This window comes from Clinocottus analis, unplaced genomic scaffold (genome assembly GCF_023055335.1).
Source record: "Clinocottus analis isolate CAN_PGR_092001 unplaced genomic scaffold, fCliAna1.0.p SCAF_24, whole genome shotgun sequence".
Classification (NCBI taxonomy): domain Eukaryota; kingdom Metazoa; phylum Chordata; class Actinopteri; order Perciformes; family Cottidae; genus Clinocottus; species Clinocottus analis.
This window is the reverse complement of record NW_027175976.1, coordinates 5063308-5078470: the sequence shown is the minus strand read 5'-3', so window position 1 is coordinate 5078470 and position 15163 is coordinate 5063308. Positions and strand designations below refer to the sequence as shown.

Sequence of the window (15163 nt, the reverse complement as noted above, 5' to 3'; positions counted from 1 at the left end):
ACATATTTAGAGCTAGAAATAGGACATCATTTTCTACATATCAGGCCTCGGGGTGCAAATCTTTACACAACTCTCCCAGACTTCATCACAATAACAGTGATGGAAAAATGTGCGGAAGCGCTATGAGGAAACATCTCTGTCATGTTTCACGATACACATTCATACAGTGTGATTTAACAACTGTATAACACGTATGGCTGTTCGTTAAGAGGCTTTTGTCACTTAACATGATAACATTTCCTCAACAACGGATACACCAAAGCAGCTGCACACGCGTACAGAGTCACGCCCGAGATTACGTTAAAACAACTTGATAATGAAGGAGGTCTGCAGAATCCTGTTCCCCAACACACACACACAGACACACACACACACACACACACACACATTCTCGGCGATTAAACCCTGTTTTCTTGACATCGTCCCTGCTGTCAGCAACGAGGCCGGTGAGTGGAGAAATGTGCGGTTAATGTGACCGCTAAGTGGATTCTGCTGGCAGGAGCAGCCGGCTCATCCGGTCAGATCTAGTCGGTCCTCTCCAGCAGCTGGACTGTCCTCACGGCGCCCTGCTTCTATTAGGAGGAGGAGGCAACGGACTGCTGAGTCAGCAACGGCTCTTCCTAATTAAAATGCTCTGTGAAAAGCAATCAGGAGGCCGGGGGCACGCTCAGCGTTTAGCCGGATTCAGCTCGCGTGGCGAGGGCGGCGTCTCGCAAAGCATCGACAGGGGCGGCCGAGCGGAGCGGGCACGGCCGTGGCTGTCAGTGAAGCAGAGATGTGACAGCTCAGGGGACACCGGGCAAGATGAGGTGTGTGTGTGTGTGTGTGTGTGTGTGTGTGTGTGTTGCTATTCAGGTGTTTACGTGTGCTCCTTCCCTGAGAGGAATCCAATCCATCCTTCCGCGCGAGCATCTTACATCTCCACAAGCCAGCTTTTTTTTGCCTCAGAGTGGGTGGAAGGGCTGAATTGGAGGGAGAGGGAGGGGGTGGGGGGGACCAGCCAACCGATAAGACCCGGACCTGTCACCAATCCTAATCCCCAATCACTCTTGGGACAAAAGCCTCCTGTCCGCAGCAGCGCGCGTTCCCGACTGCGGCCACGTTGAGGGGCATCAAACAGCAAACTCCCACCTGCCCGCTGAGATACCAGGGGCTTAAAACAGGGAGCCATTGTACAGGGAGACAGCCGAAGGGCTGCGGCCCGGCGCCACTCACATCCTCACAGGAGACTCACATCGGCACGCTATCACACCGGGACAGCGTGCACATACACGGCGGCTGATTAGTCAAAGGTCAGTTCGGCGGAGTGATTAATGCTCAAGTGATTGCAGCATCAGGGAGGTGGAGGGCGGGAGGGTGTGGGGGTATGTTTGTGTACATGTGGGACATTCAGAACAACACTTCACACCAGTGCAGGAAACATTTTGTGATGAGGTGCATTTTCCCAGAATGCTTTTCATCCCAGGTATGAAAGTTGTGCATCCAGATGTTGCACGGAGGCAGAAGGCAACCACAAGAGTTTGTTTTGTTTTTGTTTTTGTTGTCTTCCAGTTGATGCATGTGCCAGTCACAGCCCTTACTCAGTATCCTACAAATTCTGCAGCTGCACTGCATTCTGGTCTATTGAGGCATGACTGCAACCTCCTGTGATGGTTTTCTTCTTGAGTTGCTTGACCATCAAAAAGTGCAAAACATATTATTTACAAATCAACAAAACTTAAATAAAAGTCACATTTTTAAAAAGAGACTTCAGTGAAGCAAACTCTACTCAATGTGTGACCAAATAAAGAGTTTTCTGTCTCTAACGATGCTTTAAAAGTATGAACACGTATGGGTCACGTGACACCATAACCAAGTTATGGGAGCCATTGCTCTTTTAAAAACATGAAGAATAAGTGGAATAAAACACATATTGTGTCCCGTGGGACAGGGTGGAGAGAGAGAGCCAGGAGGAAACGGAGTAAGTGACGGTTTGAAGGGTGTTTACCTGCTCCAAAATCCTGCGGTACCTGCGCGTGGCTTGGTCGATTAAATCCCGGACGGTCCACGCAGCTTTGCAGGGAACCACCACCGCGGTGTCCCCGAACGTCACCGTGACTTTCATGGCGGCCGGTGAAGGTCAAATGTTGTGAGAATAGTAACGCAATTAATCCAAGTTTCAGGTCGGCGTCTCGACCCCGGGAGCGGCTGCCTGGTTGGGGCGAGGAAGGTGGCACCTGTCTGCCGAAACTGGAGCAACAGGTGTCTCAAGTCGATGAAGTCACTGTGTGTGTCCGCCTCTACCGAGCGACGACGCGCGCGCACGGCATGCTCGTTTATTTATTAACGTGAAGTTGTCGTTTGCTTGCCGTGAAGCAAACACGCAGGAGGTTTACAGCCGCGGAGCGCGACGAGTTTCTGTCATTGCACGAGCGCCGCGCGGATCCACCCAAACAAAACAAACTGCGCGAGGAACCCGGAAGAAATCACAGCGGCTCTGGCGCTTCAGGAAACTGCATTCCCACTGCTCGCAGTCGCTCACCTGGTGTTTAGTTCGTTCGTTTGCTTCTGTTTACGTCTGGATCTCGTTGATGTTTCTTCTTCAAATTGTTTCTCTGAAGAAGTTTAATGTATTTGATGGAGTTTGAGGTTTTTGAGAGAAACGCATGTTGGACAATGAACATCCAATAACACTGTTTTCATTAAGTAATGCATTTGAATGCAGTTGGTTATGTCATGTAATAAACTAAACATAAACAAAAATTGGATCGGAATGACTTTCAAATATAAAATATCCTCATGAGCCACAGTCGTATTTCATTTAGATTACTCTTAACTTTACTAGCACATTTATTCAGGTTTTGGACCGCTCCGAAATAGAATATACACAATTTATTATAAACGCAACAAGCAGGTCATGTGACCATAATTAACCATCAGTTCCTCCGGACAGTTTCATCCTTCCCATCTAAACACATCACAACATCAGGTTGAAAGGTCAGCCAAACTGCAGCAATATGCTACCATGACATCACTTCAGTCAGGTGCTGGGGTCATAGCTGAGATTAAAAACATATATATTATTTAATCAGAGGCAGATATTGTGCATTTATTTCCCAGGTATTTTTGTGAGCTACATTATAAATGGCCGATGTGCATACACAGCCTGTAAATCCCCTGTTGACTTATACAGGCTGTGTGTGTACAATTAATTAACACGGTTAAAATTACCTCCACCTTAATAAAAATTATCAAATATTATACATTTTAATATGTGCCATAATGTGTGCGTCAACATACTACTGTGGAGTCATCTTATATTATATGACAGAGGTAAACTGTCCACATTTGCAGAGAATAATGTCAGCCTAACTCTTCCTAATCCCCCTGTAGTCGGTCTCACACACACACACACACACACACACACACACTCACACACACTCACACACACACACACACACCTCTACATACTAATTACCTGCCCGTTATTGTCTGTCATTTTATGTCATTAGGTGTGTTGTGAAATTGCCTTTATGGATATTAATGGCCGCTGACACGCTCCCGTGCCTTATTCCCGCGCATTGTTTGGTTTTGCTCCCGGGAGTTTTCCTCCCCATCAAATCAGAAAGCCACCGCTGCAGATGGATTCATAATTGGGACAAGCAATTATTTCCACTGCCGCTGTAATTCGCCCGAAATGTACGGAACGGAACAATGAAGGGCTGACAGCCTCTTTTGCCTCTCGTTTCATCTCACTCCTCTCACGCCCAATACACAAAGGGAGGTGAGCCAGAGAGGGAGAGAGAGAGAGAGAGAGAGAGAGAGAGAGAGAGAGAGAGAGAGAGAGAGAGAGAGAGAGAGAGAGAGAGAGAGAGAGAGATCATCTATGGGCTCTGATGTTTAAGATCATCTTTCATTCTCTACCTGGTTTAAGGCGGTGTTTGCAGATGCACTGAGAGTGTTCCCCCGGTGTGATTGTGGCAGCTGCTGACTCATCAGTGGGTGTTGTTGCCATTACTTGGCTGCACTCCGTCAGCAGTGGAACATGTGTGTGTGTTTCCATACAACACTATTTAATCCCTGTGAGCAAAACAAGCAATAAAGCGGTGTGATGTCAGTGCTTTCAGGCCAGCTTCTCCATCCAACGTCCCATCACTCACCCTGTTGGTTAATGAAAGGCTCTGCCGTGTGTGCCAAAGAATTGTGTCTTATTAAGTTCTCACAATCACCTGTCGGTTCAAATAACGAACAAGAAAAACAAACAAACGTCACGTCACGTCCTCAAACGCTTCACTCGGCAACTTTGCACTCCAGCAGCTCGAAGTGGCAACGGGAGATTGCTGATTGACATTTCGAGGACTTCATTACCCAGAAATCACGTGAAGTGGCTCCCGTCGACGGCAACTAAATGCATTGTTTGGAACAGCAGGTGCAGAGACCCAAAAAAATGTGTTTTGGATGATGTTTGGCGAGTCCTGATTGTAGCCGGAGTGCTTCTGCAGGAACATGCTGCACTCTCAATGGAATTTATATTTTATTTTTTTATTTTACCCACGCACGTTTAACAAGACTAAAAACGTCATCTCTGTTGGATTCTGTCATGCCTCAAATGACAATTTCAATCGTGTCATACAACCAAGAATAGGTATAGGAATGAAACAAACAAACAAACAAAAAATGCTATAGAAAATGTATTAAAATACAGAGACCTAGTCCCCTGAACAACATCGCACCTTTGCATGGACGCTCTCACCGTGTCACAGAGAAGCTCCTCTGTTTGCTCAAGGCGGCGCCCGCCCACCATCGCAGCTCCTATTCATGTCAGAGAAAAGCTTTGTGTGACACGTCGGAGGCCTCAAAGTGGCTTCAAGCCGCAACGACGCGTCAAAAAAAAGGGAACGGAATGATGGGATGTCGAGCGTTGTAACAAAGACACAGTGAGACCATGTGATCTGCAGGGGAGGAGAAAGGAGCCAGAGAGCCGACAAGTTTGACAACAGTGCCGCGCCGTACTGTTTGCACAACAGCCTGCGACGTCACTTCCTCTGTCAATAGAGCGGCGGGCTCTTTGCCACGCTTTGACCCCGCCGTGGCAATAGGTGACGCGAAGGCCGGACTTTGTTCGGCAGAATGTAAAAAGCTCAGGGTTTTTTTTTTACGACGGCCTTTGAGCTAAATCTCCGTTATAAAGTTGCACAATGTGATCCATCGAGCCTTTTCTTCTGAGTCTTTTCAATCTTAGCCTCGTTTGGAAGTGAGGCGCGCTCGCCAAAGTGGCGGCCGTCAATAAAATCCCAGTGATGGTTTTTGTTGTTTTGTTCGGCGCTCTGAGTGCAATTTACAGGGCTGACTTGTCTGGGTCGATAGCTCGTGTTGATTTGCTTTCAGTCTTCGAGCAGTGCCCCTTTTCTAAAGAGCAAAATTGACATGTTCTCAGCGGCGGTGCCACCACCCCTGTGTTTTAGCTCAGTGTGAGACCGAGGCTGGTCAATAGCTGAGACTTGCTTCACTTCCTGCTGCGCTGCTTACAATTACAGGCCCCAAATCAGTAGCAAGGATTACTCGTAAAAACCTTCTCTGACTCTTTTTCTCTCTCTTTGTGTGTGGGTGTGTGTGTGTGTGTGTGTGTGTGGCCATGCAAGTAGGCCAGGAGAGATGGTGTTCGCAATCACTAAATGTGACTTTCAGTCAGCGTGAGGACTTCATTTCAAACCTCAGGTATAATATTCACACTGCAAAATTGCACTCCTTTTCCTTTTGTGCGCGACTGCCGAAAAGCTCCAATTCAACGCGCTCGCCTGTGAATTACAAGTGTTTGCCAAAGTTGCCCGAATTGTTGTCTGGCATAATCCCAGTTATTCAAGGCAGAAACAGCTGTCATCGCGCTGCTCGATCTATGGACACGTATTGTACTTCATTACACTTGTACAACTTAAGGGGATCTTTGTGGAGCGCAGGTAAAAGAAGAAGTGTGCAGGATTGTAAAAAAAAAAAAAGAGGAAATTGGAGTCGTGGTGCGCGGTGAATGTACAGTATTTCCAGGACGACGTGGAGGAGGTTACATGACGACTTCTCTCCTCATTGCCGAGGGGATTTGTCAGAAGGGTGAAAGGGATCTCTTTCATATTAAACAAGTGACCCACGAAGTACCTGCTCTTACTGTTAACCCCAGCTGGCAGAACACTCGGCCAAAAGCGAGGCTCAGCACCGGGTCAAGCTCAGTTCAGTTGGGTGCTTTACTTGTCTGGAGAGTTTAACACAGAAAACAACCATAAGGCCGTCGTGTTTCTTTTTTTCAAACACGGTTTCCAGCTGTCCTTTGTGTCCTATATATCTTACATGTGTTTTATACGGCCATTTGGGTTTTTTACGACATGCATTAGCCCGAGCTTTCAGTTCTACTTCTGGTTTTTCAGTTTGTCACTTAAAGGGCCAGTGTGTAGCATTTTATTGACTCTAATAGCAGAAGAATGTAGACTTCTTATCCAGGAGTTTAACCCTTCATGCAGAAGGACCTCAACTGACGTACAAAAGACGTACAATTGAGAATAACTTTCATTTTGTGGAGCACAGTTGGATTCACAAGCCAAGAGGACATGTTTGGGAAGAGCAAAGAAAGACAGGAAGCAAACAAAGTATGCATTGTAGATCTTTTTTTGTTGTTGTAATTCTGTGGCTTCTTTTTTGTCACACTGTTATTCCATCGTTATTCACAGTTCCTTCAAAATAAAAGCCCTTGCTTGATTCCAAAAATGCTAAATGAACACAACCAAAACATGTTGTACAGTTGAATGTTACTATCGCCTCCGTGCATCAGTGATTGTGTGTGTGTGTGTGTGTGTGTGTGTGTGTGTCATTTTTGCATCCAAAATCTGCGCCTGTTGTAAAGACGTGCATTTATTTGAAGACATCCTTTTCTTTGATCGAACACTCCGGGAAAGCTGTTGTTGGTGTGCCAGCGGCTGACTGAATGGATCTTGTTATGCAAGCGGATGAGAGCGGTTCTGTGTTAATCATCTACTTTTGGAGCGGCAGCTCCCACTGGCAAGAAACCAGCGAACGAGCTATTATGTCATCAGCGGCATAAAAGATCATAGAGCAGGTTAAGAAGGAAGAAATCAGGCTGCGGGCGACGGCAGCCGGAGGAAGGATGTGGATTCGTGGATTGCATCAACGCACTCTTTTCCGGGAAGAAACATGTTTTTCTCCGTTTTCCTTTCACAAAGGACAAGCATTCCATTTTCTGACTGTTGCACACGCCTAATTAAACTAATTAGATATTTCTCAGCCGAAGCCCGGCGTTTAACAAGACGAGGCCTTCGCCCTTTTGCCCCGCGCTCTTTGATGGGTGAAAATGAGACTTTATATTCACTCGGCAGGTAGCACATCACACACTCTCTCACACACACATCCCTTAATGGATCAAATTAGCGCTCTGGCACATAAACCCTGTTTTTCCACCCGCTCTTCCTCCCCCTCCTCTCTCCTCCCTCCTCCCTCCTCCTTGCTTGTTCTCGCTCCTTTTCTTCCTCGCTCCTTCTGTCAGAGACAGTCGCCGGGTAATTAAAATCTACATTGAGACAAAAGTTGCTTTAATTTAAGTTCATTACACCGTGCCAGTCTCGAGGCTTCGCGGGAGATCTTTTTTTGGGGAGGGGGGGGGAGTGAAATCTGGTGCCTTGAAACCATGGCAACTGCCGCATAACCTCATTTCCCGCCTAATCACAGCGAGAGCGACTGCTAAACATTGATTTGGACAATTATGGAGCTGCATTTGCAACAAAGGCAAACAAGGCAGAGGCAGTGCTTGGGGAAGGTGAAGTGGGAAGAGGGTGGGGGGGGGCTTACATGTAAGTGCTTGCAGGGAAAATGAAAGCAAGAGAGGGGTCAGCGTGGTACATATCTGGATAGTTTAATAGCTCTAATGGCACCTCCTCCGCCGTCTGCTGCTCGTAAATGTCCCGGTGATGTCGCTCTTTTCAATCCGTCTGACATCCTGTGGCTCGTCCGCGCGGCTCCGCCTCGTGAACTTTCCTTCTCCTGGTAATTTAAGCCGAACAGAACATTTCTATTCACAGCAGCGGTGCATTATGTGTTTCTTAAAGGGCCGGTTCTATCAAATCACTTCCCATGCCAGCTTGTTTGCAGAGATAGTTTCCCCACTAATTTACAGATTTTTAAAATATATTTATGGGATATGGTGTCAGAGCACTGGCCCCAAATGTTTACACCGTGCATATTTGTGATTTGGGTGAACTGGCCCTTTAAACTGGGCCGGTTCGCCGTTTTGCACAAAGCAAATGCTTTAAGCTCCGCTTTGTGACACTGCAAGCAAACAACCTGGGTTTCATTACAAGCTGGAGGTCAGTCGTGGCCTCTGGGGTCAAAGGTCAAAGAGGGAAAAAGTTGAGAGCGGCTTTACTGTAATAACACCACCTCATTTTGGGGGCTCACTACCTTTCCAGCGGGGTCAGGCGTTTGTTTTGGCTGACCTGGCTTCAAAGAGGCCGTTGCTGTTACGTGACCCCGATCCAATCAGGGGGATGATGGGTATTTATGAGTGGGCTCACGCTGAGAAGAACAGCAGACGAGCGGCAAAGACAAATAAAACTGTTGTGTCTGTGCACACGTGCCCACATGTCCATCACAACTCTTCAGATGGGAGAACTAATGACAATCCATCGACCAAGCACGCTCAATTAAGTTATGCAAATGCACTAATTGCAAATGCATAGCGGCCCTGCCTCGTCACTTAACCCTCCCTAACCTGTTTAGAGGGTTTCCATAGCAGCTTACAGTTTGACTGGCGAGATGGATCCGTCTCCGGCGTCTACGAAGAGAGGGCGGGTAAGAGGGTGTGGGAAAGGGAGGAGGGTGTGCATGTACATGCGCGGGGGCAGTGAAGAAAAGAGAGATCAAAATTGCCCCTCTGCCAATCAAAAAACCCAATTATCGTTCTCAATCAGCGCGGGGGACGAGACAAAGAGACGCTCTCGTACAATGGATCAGCGGTCTAGACCAGAACAATTACCGCGTAATTAGTTCCTCAGACAATTCTGGATTGATCCGCCTTTGATTTGCATGCAGAATTGGGTCGGGAGAAAGCCCGGCTTTGGGAGCGCGTGAGAGTTTCCCATCACACCCACTGGGGCTCAGTCCAACGAGGCAAAAACGAAAGAAAAAAAAATATGTGTCTCAGTTTAAAAATGATTATTGGAACTTTTGCACTGCCTTGTACTTTTGATCGGAACGAAGGGGCGGAGATGGAGGAGTGGATGAGTGGAGACATGACTTCTGTGCCCCATCAGCGAGCACAGCACAGCGTGATGAAGCTCTTTCTAACCTAAATGCCCCCAATTTGAATCTTCCTCCACCGGCGAAGATGTCGGCGATGATGCTGGCGTCTCCGCTCGTCATTACAGAACCGACTCGCAGCGCGTGATTGCGAGACAGAGGTTGTTACTCACTTGACCAGCCGGGAACTGATTCTGTGAGGAAGGGGTGATCAATGCCGAGGAGGAGGAAGAGGAGGAGGAGGAGGAGGAGGAGGAGGAGGAAGGAGGAGAGAGTGCTCTGAACTAGTATATGGAGGAAGGTGGGGGTGATGGGGGGCTTCACGCTGCGTGTCTTTCAAAAAATCCAGACTCGATCACTTTCTGGGAGAGAAAAGGCTTTCTGTGAATAGGCCGTGATTGCTCCGTGGCACAAAGGCACGCGGGTACAGGTAATGACTGTGTGCTTTTTGACAGACACCACCCAGCAGCAGCGACAGAGGTAGCTGCTCCGCCTTTTGATTTGGGAGAGCCGTTGCTATGGCGACCGCACAAGTTGATTGGCGCCCCGCTTTCTTCTTTTTTGAGAGGGCTTGGGGGGCGGGGGGGGGGGGGGGGGGGGAGAGGGGGCAGTGGGAGTCGGGGAAAGCAATTTACATAGAGCACTTTCCTGATGCGAGCCTCATCTAACGGAGCGGAACGAACATATTGATTCAATTAAAAAGTGGATTTGTGCCAAATGAATCAATAGGTGGGTATGTTTAATATCCCCGAGACGTTTTGATTAGTCTTGCAAATAACTTTTTTTCAGGTGCGACGGCTTCTACCGAGTCACCTTTAGTTACAACCTCAGGGTCTAAAAAATGAAAGTGAAGGCCTAAAACGTGCACTCCCTCTAATGGCCATCAGGGGGCGACTCCTCCGGTTGCAAAAAGAAGTCCATTTTCACTTATGGCCAAAAACCAAGATTAGGATTAGTGCATTAAGACTGCAGCAGAAATTTACATGTTTTACTATTATTAATATTTTGGGAAAGCATAGCACGATGTCTTGTTGTGTCATAATATTCTCACTAATACATGCAGAAGAAGTTGATTTAAATGTATATAAATCCAGTATATTTATATGTTTTGTTTCTTTTTGCTTCTCTTTTCCTAAAGTCAAGGCCCCATGTCACCTTGAGAACTTAATTTAATCCCGTGTAGCCCGGTTAATTCAACAGCACGCCGTCTTGTGTCTTCTTTTTCTCATCTCAGTGAACCCAAAGCACACTTTCCCAAGAAGGAGTCGCATAAATATGGATGGACTAAAGCATGGAAATAAACTCCTGGATCTCACTCTGGCTTCTCGGGTCGATGGCGGAGGCTAAGTCCGGGCTTACAGCGGCCTCGTGTCGACTACACCAAGGTTGAGGATGAAAAGGAAGAGCTATTTGTGTCCAGCGCTCCTTTGTAATTAGAGAGGAATCCATACGCCGTAGTTTCTCAACCAAGTCTACAATTCTGCCGAGCCATAATTTACTTAATTACCCAGAGACGCCTCTTTGATTCAGTCAATATCAAAAAGAGCTTTTCTGGAGGAGAGGTGGGGAATGATAGTAATTTTGAGGCTGTTTGGGTCCCATTCGCTGGCTTTTTCTTCTCCTTGTGAGCAATAAACTGATTATAGATGAGAGGTTGTCAGATATGTCTGTTGTGCCTTTTTCACTCGGTGGCAAAGCCATTTAAAAGTGAGGACTTCGGTGAGAGTACACTTTAAATCCCATAATAGTAGAAAGAGCTAATATTGATCCCATCTTTCTGTCTGCTTAATATCCTCCAGCCATTGTGCGGGCCTGAGATGGGTGCGATTAACTCTAAATCTGTTTGATTCAAAAGGTAAATTGGAAATAGAAGTCAGACAGTGGAGAGTATGATAATGCTCTTACAGAAAAATACTGCGAGTTCTTGAAATATAAAGAAAACAAGGTTGACTTGAAAGTGAATTCCACTCTAACTTTGCTCCACACACACACACACACACACACAGAAAAATCCCAAAACATCTCCTCCGGAGTTAAGTGAACCTTTGGGGATTTGTAAGACCTCTCTGTAGCATCCTTGAGGCGACAAAAGGCGGGGTGCCACTTACCTGCTGGAAGCCCTGCGAGTATTCCCCTCCCCAGCCAGAGAGGGAAATGGCCAGGCCTCACTTGAAAGCCTCGCTCTGCAGGGCTGAGATTAGAGGACGCTTCCTCTCTGTTCCCACTCATGCAGGACGTCAGTGGTCACCGCGGCCGTGATGCAACGCGCCGGTCCTCCAGCGTCTTTGAAGTGGCTGGATAAGCCGGCGTTGGACGCGGGGCGAGTTCAAAAGGGCCCGCGGAGGGATTTTATAAACACAGGGAGGAATCCAGCTCTTCCTCAGATCATTTCCCACCGTGTCAGCGAACACTCGGAGAGAGAGAGGGGGGGCGGAATAGAAAATACAAATCCTGGAAGGTTCGCAGGCGACCGAGTGACTCAGGCGTTTTGGTTTTGCTTCAGTCTGGGAGGACACGATAGACGGCCTGAACGGTCTTTGATTCAGAGACTTACAATTAGTGAGCAGCTCGAGTCAAAAACATGACGTTCGACCTCATTGCTCTGTCAACTTGCTTGTTTCCACTAAACAATGTGATATCCTGCTGAATGAATGGCCAAAACTAAGACTATACAGCAACTCTACAGCCATGTGAGCTGCTCCGAAACATGTCTTTCCCCTCGTCCCATGATGCCCCTGTGCCTCCTCTAAGCCACACCATGCTGCTGTCAGCCTGTAGCTAACCTCAATCTGCTGACAGCCAAAGGACCAAAGCAGTGTAATCCCCGGATGGAGGTGACCAGGCCTGAACGAGGACCGAAGCGACCCCTCGTGACCTCCGGGAGACGAGAGGCACCGGCCACGTTTTCCAGCGCCACGGTCTGGACGAGCTTAACAGGCTTTTGACTCTGGACTGAAAATAGTCTTGAGTTTCCCTTCAAGGTTGGAAAAAAAAAACACATTCCGTGTGTGGTGCATGTCACGAAAAGGTTAGTGAAATATTTAAACCCACGGGACGTGCACATGGCGGCTACGATGGAAAAGAAAATCCCGCAGCGCATGTCTTGTGTATCATGGTCCCAGTGATTCTGCCTGACATGTTTGGTATCTTTGGAAACGTCCGGATCTTGTCAAGAAGTCCAAATGAGGCAGGTTGTGGAGGTCATGGCGCCGGCCGAGCTCGGCAGCCCCCTCGCGTTACGGCGATCGCGCCGGTGTTGTTTTTGGGAGGGCGTGTGAATAATGTGCGAGCCCCGGCCAAAGCTGCGGTTCATGCCGGAGACGGGAGCGTGATTGTATCTGGGATGAAAAATGGGCTCATGCTAAACAGCCGAGGTATCGACCACGATCATATTTAAGGAAGCAGTGTCCTTTGAGATCATCACGGAGATACACCGTTTCTATGGAGCAAACTCCTGGGGTTGTCACGCCTCAGAGAGAAAATGAACCCGCGGATAATAAAACACTTTTAAAGGGCTTTTGAAAAAGAAGAAACTACTTCCTACTTTCCCTCGAGTGTCACAGCTTTGCTGATTCAGAAGTCCCTGTAACTTATTATTATTTATTTAAAGCGTGACCCTGACCTTCAACAAAGTCCTTATCTTTACCCAAAATGTGATCTTTCCATAAACATAGCAGACTTGTTTACTGCCTATAACCAACCAATATTAGTAATTAGTTTATAATTCTGTCAATTTTTAAAAGCCATGATCCATCAAGTGTATTATCAATATGTTGCACACGTCTTTATGGACATTTTTTACTTCATAATTCAGTACGAGTCTGTTATCATGACAATGGAGCATCGCTGATGGGTGATGGGGGGAGTAGAAGCGAGTGACATCCTGCTGCTGCTCTCCCTGCGGCCGTCAAGTTGCAGATTCAAGTTGCCCCGAGCCAGCGGAGAAAAAAAACAACCTGCTGCAGGCGAGGTTTGATCTCTCGGTGTTGCTCTACTGGTTCCCAGCGCGCACTGACCACCTGCACCAGTGAAGCCTTTATGCATTTGATATACGGCATACATTTCCTCCTCGCCGCTCTGCGCCTCTCTTCACTGGCCTGTCAAATTGCCTGTTGGAGGAAAAGGTGGTGTCGCCTGAGCTTTTTAAAGAAGAAAACACACACACACACACACACACAATAACCCACAGGTTGTCTGTCCATAAGTGACAGGTGTCCAACACTGTGTGTGTGTGGGAGTGTGTGTCCGGTCAGACGACAGATCCTGCTAATCCGGTCCGTCCCAGAGGACGGGCAGTGTGACTGGGTAATTGGCCACTGACTGAGCAAGACCACTCCGGAGGCAGCGCTTATTGAACCACTGTCAGGCAGCGGGAGAGGAGGCGGAGGCATGGCGAGACCGGAGAGAAGGTAAAGAAAGAAGGAGAGGGGGCCAAATCAAGAGTCAGACGAGGGGTAACCAGAGCGAGGAGGAGGGATGCAGATTGAAATAAATAAGTGCGGGGAGGGGAGGGATAAGGAGACGGAGAGAGCGTGTGTGTGTGGGCGGAGGTGGAGAGAGGAAGCAAAAAAAAAGAATAAAAGTGAGAGTGGAGAATTTTAGAGTGACCCTGAAGCCACCACTTCCTCTTCTCTCAGCTGAAATGTGACACTTTCATGATTACGCTGGACCCCCTTTTTGGGGGGGCGGAGGGCATAGCTTAATCTTAAAAGGATGAGCAGGCGAGTGGAAGGAAGGGATGAGGGGCGAGGGAGGATGGAGGGGTGGTGGGGGGGGTCCATGGTAATGGAAGTCTAGGTTAATACTTCCCTCCTCCAGCTGGCCAGCTAACAAATTGCCTTGTAAAAGCAGAAGCGATGGATAAATAAAGAATGGAATAAAGAAGAAAAAAAAAAGTATATCCCTCCAGCAAATTGGCTGTCATTGGATTATCCCCTTTCTAGCAGGATTTGTGTGCGCGTGTGTGTGTGCGTGGGTCGACTTTGGTGTATATGTGGGACCGTTTTCTTGCATCACGTAGATGTCGAGTGTGTGTGTGTGTGTGCTTGCATGTGCGTGTGGGTGTGTGTGTGTGTTTAAAGATGGGTGGTAGTATCAGGCTCAGGCAGTTAAGGGGAAGAAGGCGAGAAAGGATTGGATGAGCGATCATTGCTTCTTCGGCTCCATTAAACACACCAATGGCCTGTGAATCAGGCTGTCAGAGAAACACTCACACACACCCACACACACACACACACACACAAGGCACAGTGAAAGGTAACGTCATAGCATAAGTGAGTGAACAAAGTTATATGCTTATAAGTTCTAAAGAGACCAGGATGTACAGTTGGACCTGCACGTGCAGTCTTTTTCAGAACACACAGTCCACTCCACCGATGCGTTTTATTAAAGGTCAAAGTCCAGCGTGCCACCGCGGAACAGTCAGTGTCCTGCGTGATTACTTCAGCAGCGCCGGCGTCTAAGACCAGCTGCCCTCCAGGTGATCCCGGATTTGAACACAGTGCCGGCGCCGAGGGCTGAATCAGCAGCTTCGCCTGTTATCTGACATCCGCTCCGACTCCGGCAGTCGCTCCCTCCGAGAGAGCAGAACTCCAGACATCACAGAGCTGTCATGTTTGAGAAAGTTCAGGGATGAAAGCAACAGAGGAAGAAAAAAAAGAAGAAGAAGAAGAAGAAAAAGGGATCGGAAGAAAACAGTCAAGAGGAGGAGGGACGCTTGTGGAGCGCTCGGAGGAAGAGGGACGTCTTGCCAAAAGAATCAATAGGCGCTTGGGAGTCAACAGCATGTGGGTGGTCAGTGGCGGGATTCAAGCTCATTAGCACAGCGCTTGACTTGAACGTTTGACCTCCAACCGAAGCGTCCCACTCTCTCAGTTTTCAGCCAATATGC

At 47.8% G+C, this 15163-nt stretch overlaps 1 protein-coding gene across 1 annotated transcript in view; it reads right to left on the bottom strand.

Moving 5' to 3' along the window:
- Positions 1 to 2264, bottom strand: part of LOC137793994 (partitioning defective 3 homolog B-like) — a 109384-nt gene extending 107120 nt beyond the window's left edge. Inside the window, exon 1 of the mRNA XM_068590502.1 lies at positions 1988 to 2264. Within this exon, the coding sequence (XP_068446603.1) occupies positions 1988 to 2104 (117 nt within the window). The 5' untranslated portion in view covers positions 2105 to 2264. The remainder of the gene's footprint in view (positions 1 to 1987) is intronic.
- Positions 2265 to 15163: the final 12899 nt, after the last annotated feature.